The sequence below is a fragment of the Sturnira hondurensis genome, unplaced genomic scaffold (assembly GCF_014824575.4).
Source record: "Sturnira hondurensis isolate 20B ecotype Veracruz unplaced genomic scaffold, ASM1482457v3 Scaffold0006829, whole genome shotgun sequence".
Taxonomy (NCBI): domain Eukaryota; kingdom Metazoa; phylum Chordata; class Mammalia; order Chiroptera; family Phyllostomidae; genus Sturnira; species Sturnira hondurensis.
This window is the reverse complement of record NW_028079460.1, coordinates 570073-582434: the sequence shown is the minus strand read 5'-3', so window position 1 is coordinate 582434 and position 12362 is coordinate 570073. Positions and strand designations below refer to the sequence as shown.

Sequence of the window (12362 nt, the reverse complement as noted above, 5' to 3'; positions counted from 1 at the left end):
CCCAGCCCAGAATGGAGGTGTGGGGCGGAAAGGGACAGGAGCCAAACCCCAAGGTGGGCTTCGAGCTCACCACTGCAGGCTCAGTGGGGGAAGGGGAAGTGGGGAGGAGGAGTGCTCCACGAGGCGGTCTGTCCCTTCCCCCAGCGCTGTCTCTAGAGGTGATGCCTCTAGAGGCATCACCCAGGGTGATGCGCTAAGGTGGCTGGACAGACTTCGTGGGTCCTTTCCCAGGCCTTACTTTACTCTTTCTGGGCAAAGGGCCTGTGCTCCTATTAAAATCTTCCACACTTCTAATAACACCGTCTACAGTGTACTAATGCAGACCCTAAAGATACAACCTCTTTAAAAACCGTCATGGATAAGCAAGACGTCCCTCCCGGCTCCTCCCAACCCTGTCCAGTCTCTGTAGGAGCCCGGCTAACCAGGCACTAGTAACCGCTCACATGGGGTTAACAAGAGCTGGTGCTGGAGTGGAAAGGCGGAGACGCACTCCTATTGGCGAAAAGTTAACCAGGGGCGTGGTCGATGAGTTTCCCCACCCCACCCCCTTACCCCGCACCCCCTCTCCTCTACTTTGTACCTTTTTCGCGGCCACGGCGAAGTGGGCCGGGCCGAACCAGACCAGACTGAACCGCGGGGGCGATGCGGCTGCTGCCCCTGCTGCGGACTGTCCTCTGGGTCGCGCTCCTCGGCTCCCCTCTGAAAGGGAGCTCTGGCCTCCGTCACGACTTCTACTGGAACTCCAGTAACCCCAGGTAGCCCGGCCGAACCCGGCCAGCAGCCAGCGGGGCCTGTGCACTCCCGGGCTTGGCGCGCGTCCTCCGACTCTCTCCCTCTCCCTCCCTCCCCCTCTCTCTCTCTCTCTCTCTCTCTCTGAGACTCCCGCTCTGTGCTGGGTGCCGCGGGCACCCGGCCGGCTGCACTCCAGGGCTCCTTTGTTTGAGTCGGCGGGGAGGGGGGAGGGGCGAGGCGTGCCCTGGGTCTCCCCCCAACCCGCACGTGTCGGGGGACGCTCAGAGGACCTCAGCCCCAAGTATGGTAGGTAGCCTCTTAGAGCCGGGAGCTGAGGGGCCTTGGCCTGCTTGCTCTGAGCCCCGCCCCCTCTCTTCTCTCCTGGTGACCCTCAGCCTCCCTCCAGCTTGAGGGAGGCGGGCGGACTTGAGAGCGAGCAAGGGGACTTTCCTCTCCAGAAGGAGCGCGGGTTACTCTCCGGCTTGCCTGCCTCCCCTCTGGCACTCACTGTCTCCTGATCTCTCATCTGGCATCTCTGTTTCCATCTCGGTCATTATCTCCTTCTATTTGTCTCTAGTTTGGCCTCGGCCCTTCTAGCTCAATAACCTTTGGCCAAGTCTTTGACCTCCCTAACAGCTTCCACCCACCTCCCCAGTTCCCCCTGTCTCTCTCTACTGTCTCCGTCTGTTTTCCTTTCTAATTTTCTACTTGAGACAACCTGACTTGGCATTTATTCACTCACTAAGAGCATACTGTGCACCCACCGGGACCTGTTCTAGGGTGCTGGAGATCAGAGATTCGAAAACCTAGACTCTGCCCTCTGGGAGCCCAAAGACCCCTTGGGGAGGAGGGCAGACCAGTCCGAGGGGCAGGTCATTACAATACCAGTACCATATGATAAGAGCCATTGTTGACTTCTGACTCAGAATTCCTCTCTCTCCGTTCCAGACCAGTGCCTCTGAATCACGTGGGGAACTTGTTAAAAATTCAGGTTTCTAGCCCCCAACTCCGAGGTTTCTGGCTCATTCNGAGCATACTGTGCACCCACCGGGACCTGTTCTAGGGTGCTGGAGATCAGAGATTCGAAAACCTAGACTCTGCCCTCTGGGAGCCCAAAGACCCCCTGGGGAGGAGGGCAGACCAGTCCGAGGGGCAGGTCATTACAATACCAGTACCATATGATAAGAGCCATTGTTGACTTCTGACTCAGAATTCCTCTCTCTCCGTTCCAGACCAGCGCCTCTGAATCACGTGGGGAACTTGTTAAAAATTCAGGTTTCTAGCCCCCAACTCCGAGGTTTCTGGTTCATTCATTCAATCCACACATATTTATTGAGCCCTGTCCTTGTCCGAGAACACTTTTCCAGGCACTGAGGATGCGGTGAAAGAAAGTATACAAAGGTTTCTTGTGTTCTAGTAGGTCTGAGCTGAGCCCAGGAATGTGCATTTCTAACCAGAACTCCTGATACTGGTGCCCCTTGGACCACCCACTGGGGACAGCTGGAGGCCTTGCCCAGGTCGAGCTGGGTTGTGTGTGTGTGTGTGTGTGTGTGTGTGTGTGTGTATGGGGAGGGGGCGAGTGTGGTCTCTGCTGTATTTGATGCTGTGCAGGGCAGTCTGCCCCAGTCCTTCCCACCTGTACTGGTTCCCTGAGGCAGGTCCCGAGACATAGGGGCGTCCTGAGGAAGCTGAAGATTGGGTGATATGTAGAGGGGGCTCCCCTCCACTTCTGGGACTTTGTTCTGGCAAAAAAGTGGGCAGAGCACCCACCATCCACTCCCTCACTGACATTCTTTTCAGCATTGGATTGAGGTCTGGAGGGTGGTCTCCTCTCTGTGCATCTCCTGTTCCCCAGTCTCCACCTCTGCCTCTGTGACTGCCCTGTGGGCCTAGATCTCTGTCCCTCGCCTCTGCCCCAGCTTCTTCACAGCGGCCATTCACCTAACATTTACCTGGCACAGGTGCTGTGCCAGGACCTGGTTGGGCACTAGGGCCAAAGAGCTAGGTGGCAGTTCCAACGCAAAGGCAGGGCATGGAGAGAGGCCTTCTCACATTTGAGCCATGTGGTTGTGGGCGATTCCTTAACCTCTCTGAACCTGTCAATCTGTTGCCTCATCCGTTTCTTGCACTCTGTCTCTCAAGAGTTGTCAGTCTGAATACCTCAGGACTTGCTGAGATGTTCCCTGTCCAGAGGGCAGGAGAGAGGTGGGCAGAGACCCTTGGGAAGGAGCATCTCTGACCTGTGTGCCCCACATGTACCCTGCCACAACCCCCTCAGCCCACACCTACCTTGTGCCTGCAGGCTGCTTCGAGGAGACGCCGTGGTGGAGCTGGGCCTCAACGACTACCTGGACATCTTCTGCCCACACTATGAGGGTCCAGGGCCCCCCGAGGGCCCTGAGACATTTGCTTTATACATGGTGGACTGGTCGGGCTATGAGACCTGCCAGGCACAGGGGGTGGGTGCCTTCAAGCGCTGGGAGTGCTCCCTCCCCTTTGCTCCCTTTGGCCCTGTTAAATTCTCAGAGAAGATTCAGCGTTTCACACCCTTCTCCCTTGGCTTCGAGTTTTTGCCTGGAGAGACCTACTACTACATCTGTGAGTGGAGAAGGGCACACCGGTCACCTCTTGGGGGAGATGAGGACGGGAATGGGGTGCCTGGCTGTGCCACCAGTCCAGGTAGAGAGCCTGAGGTGAGGGGGAAGGATGGGACTGGGAATGAAGGCCAGACCTGGGAAGGGGGAGGGGCTGTGGTCAGCGAGAGGGATTGCAGGGGCCCTGAGTCCAGCACTGAAGAAGGGGCATCTAGAGTGAGTCTGTGCAGAGGAGGAAGAGGTCCTGGGAAAGGCGATGAGGGGCATGAGGAGGGGCCGAGGATGGGCCCTTGCACGTGAATGGGGCCCGGGAAAAAGGAAAAGCTTTCCCAGGAACTGGAGAGAAGAAAAGCTGGGAGGGTCTGAAACAGAATCTGCAAACTAGCCTGTGCTGTTTCCTCCCACCACACAGCGGTGCCAACTCCCGGGAGTCCTGGCCAGTGCTTGAGGCTCCAGGTGTCTGTCTGCTGCAAGGAGAGCAGTAAGTGGGTTGGGGAACAGGGAGCAACCCTTCTGGCCAGGGGTCTTTGGGGTTGAGGGGAGGTGTGGGAGAATCTGAGAGCATCAGACTCAGAGGGGTCCAGACAGGGTTAATAAGCTGTGGCCTCTTTTCTCCCCATTGAGCCTGTGGGAGCTTTACACTGAAGCCTGTCGTGCTGGGCCAACAGAACAGCATCTTCAGAGTCAAGGCCCTTGATGGCTTTTGCTGAACTGGTGATGTGTATTGGCAATTGGGGGGAAACTTAGAAGTTGGAGCTTACAGGGGATGAGGTGGTAGATTACAGGAAGGGAGTGGCTGGTCTGAGAGACCCTGGAGAATAGGCTAGAACAGCTAATGATGGGCAGAGCGAAAGGAGGCTGCTGGGATGGAGGACACACTGGTGCTACCCCTCCTCCTCACAGAATCAGAGTCAGCCCATCCTGTTGGGAGCCCCGGAGAGAGTGGCACTTCAGGGTGGCAAGGTGGGGGCACTCCCAGCCCCCTCTGTCTCTTGCTGCTGCTGCTGCTTCCAATTCTTCGTCTTCTGCGAGTTCTCTGAGCCAAGGGGACCCTTCCCACCACCCCAGGAACCAGAGCCCTCCCAGGACACCCTGGAGGAGGAGCCCCTGCCACCTGAGCTGGGAGTGCCAAGGCAGACAGACAAGATGGAGGAGTGATGGGGGAAGTCAGAGGGTCTGAGGTGACCCTTGCAGGTGCTGGCCCCCTCATCCCAGGCCGAAGAGGAACTACAGGGGAGCTGCAGACAGCCCTGGGCATCTAAAGACAAGGCAGGATAAACACAGAATCTCCAACAGCTGTTTTGATGGCCTTATCGCATCTCCCAGGAATACTGGCATTTGTTGGGATTGAATCCTTGAGCCTGCTGGGGACCAAGGCCAAAAACCTGGGACAGGTGGATTGCAGGACCAGGTCAAGGAAGCAGCCCAGGCCTGCCATCTGTGCCCAGTGCCCTGTGGGCCCCTTCCCTGGGACGGCACCTTTCCCTCCCAGGGGGTCACTCACTTGTCTTCTGTGAAGACAGAGACTTGCCATGAGGCTGAGTTCCATAACAGTTTGTATTTTTATAAGTGTCTGGACCAAACCCTCAATAAACCACCCATCTTTTTGTTGCTGTCCTCAACCTCTGGCTCCTTCCCTGCCACTGGGAACTCCCTGCAGCCTCTGCTCTCAGCTTGACTTGGCCTGACCTCCGTGCTAGCTGTGCCCAGGCCATCCACGCACCAGGCCTCAGTGGGCACCCCTCTGGGCAGTGTGGGGTGGGTGCCAGCAGCAGCTGTGGAGCCTGGCAGCTTCTCCCACCTCCCTAGCTGGCTTCCTGTGCTGAGGAGGGGGCGGGTGCTCCTGACAGCCCACCCCTCTGGGGCACTGCCCGAACTGTGGTAGCACAGGCAAGGCTACTAGAAAGACAGCACCTGGGTTTCAGGGTGTCTGGGTCCCTGAGAGTTGGGCGTCCCTCCCCCTCCCAAGGGCAGTCTGGGCGGTGCCTGGCCTAGAACCGGGAAGGTGGGGTCAGATCAAAGCCTCCATCCCCAGCGGCCTCTTTGTTCTTTGCTTTTACATGAGGGTGGGAGGCGGGGAAGGAAGGAAGGAGGGTCCCCTTTTCTCTCAGCCCCACACTGTGTCTCCCACCTGTGGCGGAAGTGGCTATGGTCCCCCCTCAAGCCAACTGGGCCTTCCTTCTGAATGATGTCCTGGATGGAGCTGGAGGAAAGGGCTCCCCTTCCCCCGCAGTTGTTCTCTACCGCCCTGGGGGCCCGCAGCCTCCACAGGCACAGCGTCTGCCTGCCTGGCACTGAGCCCACGGTCGATAGGTGGATGTTGTGCTGATTAGCTCCGCGGCTGCGGCAGCGAGAGGCGGCGTGTGAACACGCGGTGGGGCGGGGGAGGGGGGGCTGGAGACTGACAGACTGAAATGCTGGGGATTTCTAAGCCCTCCCCCACCTCCATGTGCGCCTTGGTCAAAGCCAGGTCCCTCGGTAAATTCCATTGCTCTGGCTGAGGCCTGGGATGGAGGACAGCGGTGCAGGCGGAGCAGACACAAGTCAACCCCTTCCCCGTATGAGGCCACTTTCAGAAAATGTCATATCCGTAGGCATGCGTGTGTCAGGGCCTTCACCCCAAACGGTCTTTAGCGGGTGGAGGGTAGAGACTGGAGTGCGAAGGGTGTGGACTCTGAGCTGAAGAAGGAGATATGAGCTTGGTCCTGGGTTCGAGTGCCACCTGTACTGCCATCCAGGACGTATGTTTATTGTGTCGACATGGAATTCGACTGTCCTGTTACCTCCACCCGTCTCCAGTGGAACCGTAGGCGGGGCAGGCTAGGGGCAACTGGTTAGTAGCCCCTGCCCCTCACTGAGAACTGTGGGAGGTCTCACTGCTGGCAGCTGCCCCAGACACGCCCTCTTGGCTGACCAGGCCAGGCGGGCTTACTCCGGGTTCGGGCCGGCGCGCGGATCTGCCGAGATAAGAACTCGGGTTCGAAAGAGACCCGGGCCCAGTGGGCTTTGCCCGCTCTCCCTCTTGGTCTTACCTTTGACACAGACAGACAGACACCCTCGCGGCCTGCTCAGCTCCCTGCGAGAGGTAGGGCGAACACCTAGGCAGCTGCGCACTTGTAGGGAGTGGGGCCGGGGGCCGGGGGCGGGGGGTGGTGGTCGCAGACTCAGGCCAGTAGGACGCAGGCCTCAAGCCAAGCCAGCCTTCCCTACCCTCGCTTTCCTCTCAGCCTCTGCCCTGATTCAATCCCGGGGCATGTCCCTATGGAAAACGAGAGCCAAGTCTGCTCCTGCGGCAGAGAATGGCTAAAGGCGCTGGGAGGTCTTCCGGTACAGGGCCCTACCTATATCCCGAGAAACCCTCCGGGCGTGTTCCGGGGCGCCGCTCCAGGAGGCTTGGGCACGTCTGCAAGTTTTGGGGCATCACCGATCTCCCCTAAACTCAGCGGCGCTGGGCGGCCGAAGGTGGAGCCCTCGATTTGCTAGGCATGCCCTTCTCTCCCAAACAGATGCAAAAACTCCCCTCATCTTTGCCTCATTCTATCTGTCGGTTCCGAGAGCCCGAGAGCCCGAGTCTCTGTTACCGGATCCTGCTCCACACTTCCCGGGATTGCAAATCTCCCTCCTTCCCTAGAGGCTAAACTCTGAAGTTTTGGTCTTATTGGGACCCGTCCGTTTTTTCTTCTCCTTTATAAATCCTTCCTTCCTTTCCTTCGTCTTCATTCAGCAAATTGTGAGCTCCCAGCACGCCCTTCTTTCTGTGGTCCCCCTGGGGCTGCGGTCGTTTGGGAGGGGAGGGGAGGGGGGAATCCCCAGCTGTGATGCAGCTGGAGAAGGGTACTCTGGCTCCCAAATAGCCAATAGAATTCGGGGGCCTGGGGCATGAGGTCATCAGAGGTAATGCCTATTGGTCCAGGTCTGGACGTGGGAGGGGTCCCCATAGCAACCGACGGTGAGTCCAGGCATAACCTGGAGGGTTTGAGCTTCAGTAGCCAGCTTGGGTGGTGCTTGGGTTGGGGGCGGGGAGGATGGGGTGGCTCTCAGCTTCCCAAGACCTGCCTTAGCCCGACCAAGTTCTTAGCTTTCTTTCTTTATCTTTTTTTAAAATTGATTTTAGAGAGACAGAGAAAGGGAGAGAGAGAGGGAAATGTCTATTTGTTGTTCTACTTAGTTGTGCATTCATTGGTTGCTTCTCGTATGTGCCCTGACCAGAAATCTAACCCACAACCTTGTTTCACGGGGAGGACGCTCTAACCAACTGAACTACGTGGACACGGCCTAAGCTGGTATCTTTCTCACTTTGAATGAGTCATGATTAGTGCCACTCAACCTGGGAAAGTTAGGAGGGCAGTACTGGCAACAGCGTTGGGGTCCTGGGTGCACAGCCGCTGCCACCAGGAATGCTAATTCTGAGATCCTCGTGTTCATCTGCATACCGTCTGCATCTCATTTGCATTCTCTTCGTTTAAGGTCAAATTGGGCAGACATCTCCACATCTCCATCTCCCTGCTCTGTCGCTCTATAGCCCTGTTGCTATCTATATCCCGGATCTATCCCTTAGAGTCATCTCAGTGATCCAGTCCCTCACCCTAGCCCTCTTCCCAGCCTCCAGCACCTACAGAGGTGGGAGGGGCACAGCCTAGCTAAAGGAGAAAGGACAAGAAGTCAGCTTCCCCCGCTGAATGTTTAGTAGCAGATGGGGAGGACTGGTCTGTACTGCCTAGAGACTAAATTGGCAAAGCCAGTGGTGGGGGGAGGTGCCCCCAGCTGGGTTGAGGATCTCCAGGGCCAAATCATGCACACACCTGGCAGGGTCCTGGAACAGGAGATGCCTGCCTCCAGCCAGGGGCAGGCCTACCCACCAGTCTGGTGCCAGGGCAGCTTCCTTCCTCCAATTAAACCTTAATGAGGTGTCATTAACCCTTACCTTGCCTGCCAGTCCTCAGGTGGAACACAAACTCATGGTCTCACACTGAGTGGAGAGAAAGAAGGGCCTTTGAGGAAGCTGAGAGCCAGGAAAATCAGAGGACCGAGAGACAAGAAGGTGGGGCCAGAGACATGAGTAGCATGAGTTTGGTGTCCTCTGTGTGCTTCTGAGGGGTTCTGCGGAGGGAGTCCCACTGTCTGAATGTATTTGTCAATTCAACAATTATTTATTAAGCACCCCACCTACTCCTGTTAACTGAATACCAAGCTGCATGCTAGATGCTGGGAATAACACTTGCATAAGACAAGATCCCTTCCCTTAAGAAATCTTCAGCACAGACTAGTGTGGCTCAGTGAATTAAGCAGTGGCCTGCAAACTGAAAGGTTGCAGGTTGGATTTCCAGTCGGGGCACATGCTTGGTTTTCGAGAGGCAACCGATGATGTGTCTCTCCCACATCTCTTCGATGTGTCTCTCTCTTTCTCCACCCCCTTACCCTCTCTCTAAATAAATAAATAAAATCTTTTTAAAAAGGAAATATTTTTCTTTCGAGAAGACAAACTGACCAAGAAATAATTATAATGTCAAGTGCAAATCTATTATAAAGCTATGTACAGAGTGCTACGGGAACACAGGGTAAGGGGCTGTCAGGGAAGGCTTGGGTTTGAAGGACAAAGTTTTGGGTAGGGAGGGGATGCGGTCTGATTCAGTGTGAGTCTGTGCTTAGCTGTGTCATCAGGGCGTCTCGTGTCTGTGTCTGCCCTCCCAGAGCTCTGTGCTTTGCATCTGTGAACATGTATGTGAGTGTGTCTCTGTGTTCTCTGGGTCTCTCTGTGTCTGGAATCCTTCTTCTTGAACGCACATGGTGGTTTTATTACAGATCAATGTTTGCTGTGAAGCTCTTGTGCAGATTAGCCCAAACCTGCCTAGCCCAGGGGAGGGGAAGTGGTGAACCTATGCTGGCTCTTTGGGAAGGGGTGGGCAGGCACCATGTTCATAGCTGGGGGCCCAGATCCCTGGTTCCAAGCGGCAGCAGAATAGCCAGAGGAGGCTAAGGGCTGAGCCCCAGGCTCTGGCAGGGTGTGCCTAGGCTCCAGTCCCTCTGCCCCTAGCTCCCCCAGGGGCCACAGGGGTTACAGCCACCACTCCCCACAAAGAGCTCAGGCCCCCTCCCCCAACCTGTTCTCCTGTCTGCAGAGGAGCAGGCCAGCTCAGACCTGTCTGCTGTTTTCTCCCTCGGGGAGCAGATCCTTTCCAGGGGACATGAGAGGGCCAGGGAATGCTGGGGCCTCTTGGAAGGCCCCAGGCCCTCCACCCTAGCCCTCTCTGGCTCTTTTCAGCCTGGATTCTCCCCACCCACTCTTCAGTGCCATTTCTCCGGGTTTTGCCCAGACATAGCCATCTTTGCCAGGGAAGCCCTTGGCTGCTATAGGCAGTGGGTGGGGGCTAGAGCTCTGGCAGTGAGAACAGGCATGGGGGTGGGGAGGAGGACGAGGAGATCGTGAAGGTCTCTATACTCAGACCTCTACCTTAACTTCTTCTGTCTCCCTGCAGCCACTCAACGGAAAGCTCAATTTTGGTGGCAGGAAAGATAAGACAGTCTGGATTAAGGTAGAATTTTAGGGGTTAAGGAGAGGCTCTGAGGTTAAGGAGCCCCCTTCCACACTGTCAAGGATGGGGGACCTTGTTTTCTTTTTTCTGTATCGTTTCCTGTCCCCGATGCTATTCTTTTCCCACGCATGGCCACTCCCCAAGCCCTATGATACCCCTCCCACTAGGATAGCTCTTACGGAGTTTGGGGTTGGGGGAGAACAAATGGGAAAAGGGGCTGGTCCGGTGTGTAGTCGTCGGGAGACAACCCCTTCATAATAAAGACAAGGGGCCTCCCTCAGTCCAACACTCCACAGGCCCTAACCTGGCACTACGTGCTTCCCAGACAGGGCTCCTAATCCCCACAACAGCCAGCTCCTCCGGGCAGGGCAGATCAGCACCACTTCACAGTCTCAGAGCGGTAAAGTGACTAGTGCAGTCAGTGAGTAGTAGAACTGGAATTCAAACCCAAGCTCATCCTGTTAACTGCTCAGCCAGACGGCCTCCCTTTCAGCTCTTCTCCAAGCGCACTCAGGAGTCACACACGCCTCCTGTGAAACACCCCGGAGATGCCTCCCAGATTCAGGCTTCTCAGGTTGCCTGGCTCATTAGAGGGATCACAGCATGATTCGTGTCAGAGGTTATCACACCCTGACCCCACCTACCAAGCCCCATTTCCTGGTGCTGGACCGCACATCCGAGCACTGTGCTCCCCCAGCTGTTCGTTGTACATGTGGTTCCATGTCAACTCATGGACATCAGAGCTCTACGTAGCCATGCTGGCACGCACACTCAGAAGTCAGAGGACTCATGATTGCCCTCTTTGTTAGCACCCAGGTGTCCACATTTGGATCACACCAACCACCTGCCTGCTCTGGGGCACACGTGGGCCCCGTGCAAGGTGCAGGACCTGTGAATATTTTACATCTGGGGCTGGCAGCTGCTTCTCCCACTCACGCACATGTCTGATCATCCTTCTCACAGGCTCCTTGTTTGTTTTTTTAATGAATTGTTTATTTGTGCCCCGCCCCGGCCTCCTTGCTTCCCCCTCCTCCAGGCCCTATCCTCCATGATTTATGGAACACAGCTCAGCTCTCTGGTTGCCACCCAATGCACTGGAAGCCACCTTGGGCCACACAGCCTAAGCACTCCTTCTGCCCCTGAGCTGTTCAGCTCCCTGCTTCCTTAGTCCCAGGAGGAGAGGGCTGAGGTATCACGCTCAGAGAGCTCCCAGGAGTCTGAGCTCAGTGCCCCTGGAGAGAACATGGCAGGCAACAGTGTACCGGCAAGCCTGAGGGTCAGAAGGAAGTGCGGGCAAAGCCTGCAGGAGAGGAGAAAGAGGCCTGAGACCCTAGACAGAGAGGACTAGCCCTTGGAGAGAACCCCAGCTCAACAGAGGCCCTCACCCTACAGAGGGATGTTGATCAAGGCCTAAGCCTTAGGTACCAGTGTTTCCAACTATAGCTTGTTACCCATTAGGGGTAGTGAAATCAAGAAATCAATTTTATGGATTTCAACTGGCTTTTTATTTTTAAAAAATTTTAAAGAATAGAACAGGACAAAATAGCAGAGTATATCCTCTGTAGTGAAGGTGAGTATTGTTTCATTAAAATTGTTGTTGCAATTACATGTGAATGTGTGTTTGTATATGTGTGTGTTTACTGTATTGCAAGTGCAAAATATACATCTCATTGTGATGGGTCACAGTCAGGAAAGACTTGAGTCACAGTTATAAACAGAAGCCTGTGCTGCAATTGATGGGAGCCTGGATACTTCCATGACTCAGATGCCCCAGAAAGAGGCCTGCATCAGGTCAAGTCCCAGGCACGTAGACAGTGGCCCATGTACACAGAGAACCAGTCTCTGGAGAAGCCCAAGCCCTGTGAGTAGAGGCCTACAGGCAGGCCTAGGCATCACAGCTGGAAGTGCATGTCCTATAGTCAGAACTGACACATATAGTTGTGCAGTCTGGACATAGCACAAAGGAACCACCTTCAGGGGTGAGTCACAGCTTACATCAGCCCAAGCTCCCTCACTAAGATGGGGAGACTCATCAGGCCACCTTCTGCTGGAGGAAGCAGCACCTTTGTTTTTGCCCATGGGCACCGCTTGCCAAGAGATGCACTCTGAGGACTGGGTCCCTTTTCTCATTTACACAAAAGACCAAATCAGCCAGCTGATTTGGATAAAGGCCCAGATAGGCAAAGCACCAGATCCTATAGACAGAAGCCTAAGTCCTTGAGAGAGTATATGTAAACCCAGAGGCTTAGACCCCATAGAAAGAGCTGCTTAAGTCCTATTAAGAGAGCTCCAGATTCCACAGAGAAAGGCCCAGTTGTCACTGAAGGGAAGGTGTGAGAGCGCTGGTTTCTGAAGAGGAGGATCTGGGGCCTGTAGAAAAGGACCCGCATCTGTAAGTGGAATCCAAATTCTACAAACGGGTAGAATCTGAAGTCCTAAACCAGCAAGCTCTCACTCCCTGAGTATGGACAGCCTCTCTGCTAACTGTGAGTCCAACAGAGAG

General features: G+C 55.6%; 1 protein-coding gene across 3 annotated transcripts; it reads left to right on the top strand.

Moving 5' to 3' along the window:
* The first annotated feature begins 213 nt into the window (after nt 1-213).
* Nucleotides 214-4946, top strand: EFNA4 (ephrin A4). 3 transcript variants are annotated; one of them, XM_037050609.1, is made up of 4 exons: nt 214-755; nt 3035-3330; nt 3739-3807; nt 3951-4221. In XM_037050609.1, exons 1-4 carry the CDS (start codon nt 643-645, stop codon nt 4034-4036), a joined length of 564 nt encoding a protein of 187 aa, XP_036906504.1. In that variant the 5' UTR covers nt 214-642; the 3' UTR covers nt 4037-4221. The 3 variants fall into 3 exon arrangements, with proteins under 3 accessions (XP_036906504.1, XP_036906505.1, XP_036906503.1); XM_037050610.1 differs by lacking the exon at nt 3951-4221 and adding an exon at nt 4395-4946 and having other exon boundaries at nt 216-755; XM_037050608.1 differs by lacking the exon at nt 3951-4221 and adding an exon at nt 4230-4946 and having other exon boundaries at nt 219-755.
* The last annotated feature ends 7416 nt before the right edge of the window (nt 4947-12362 follow it).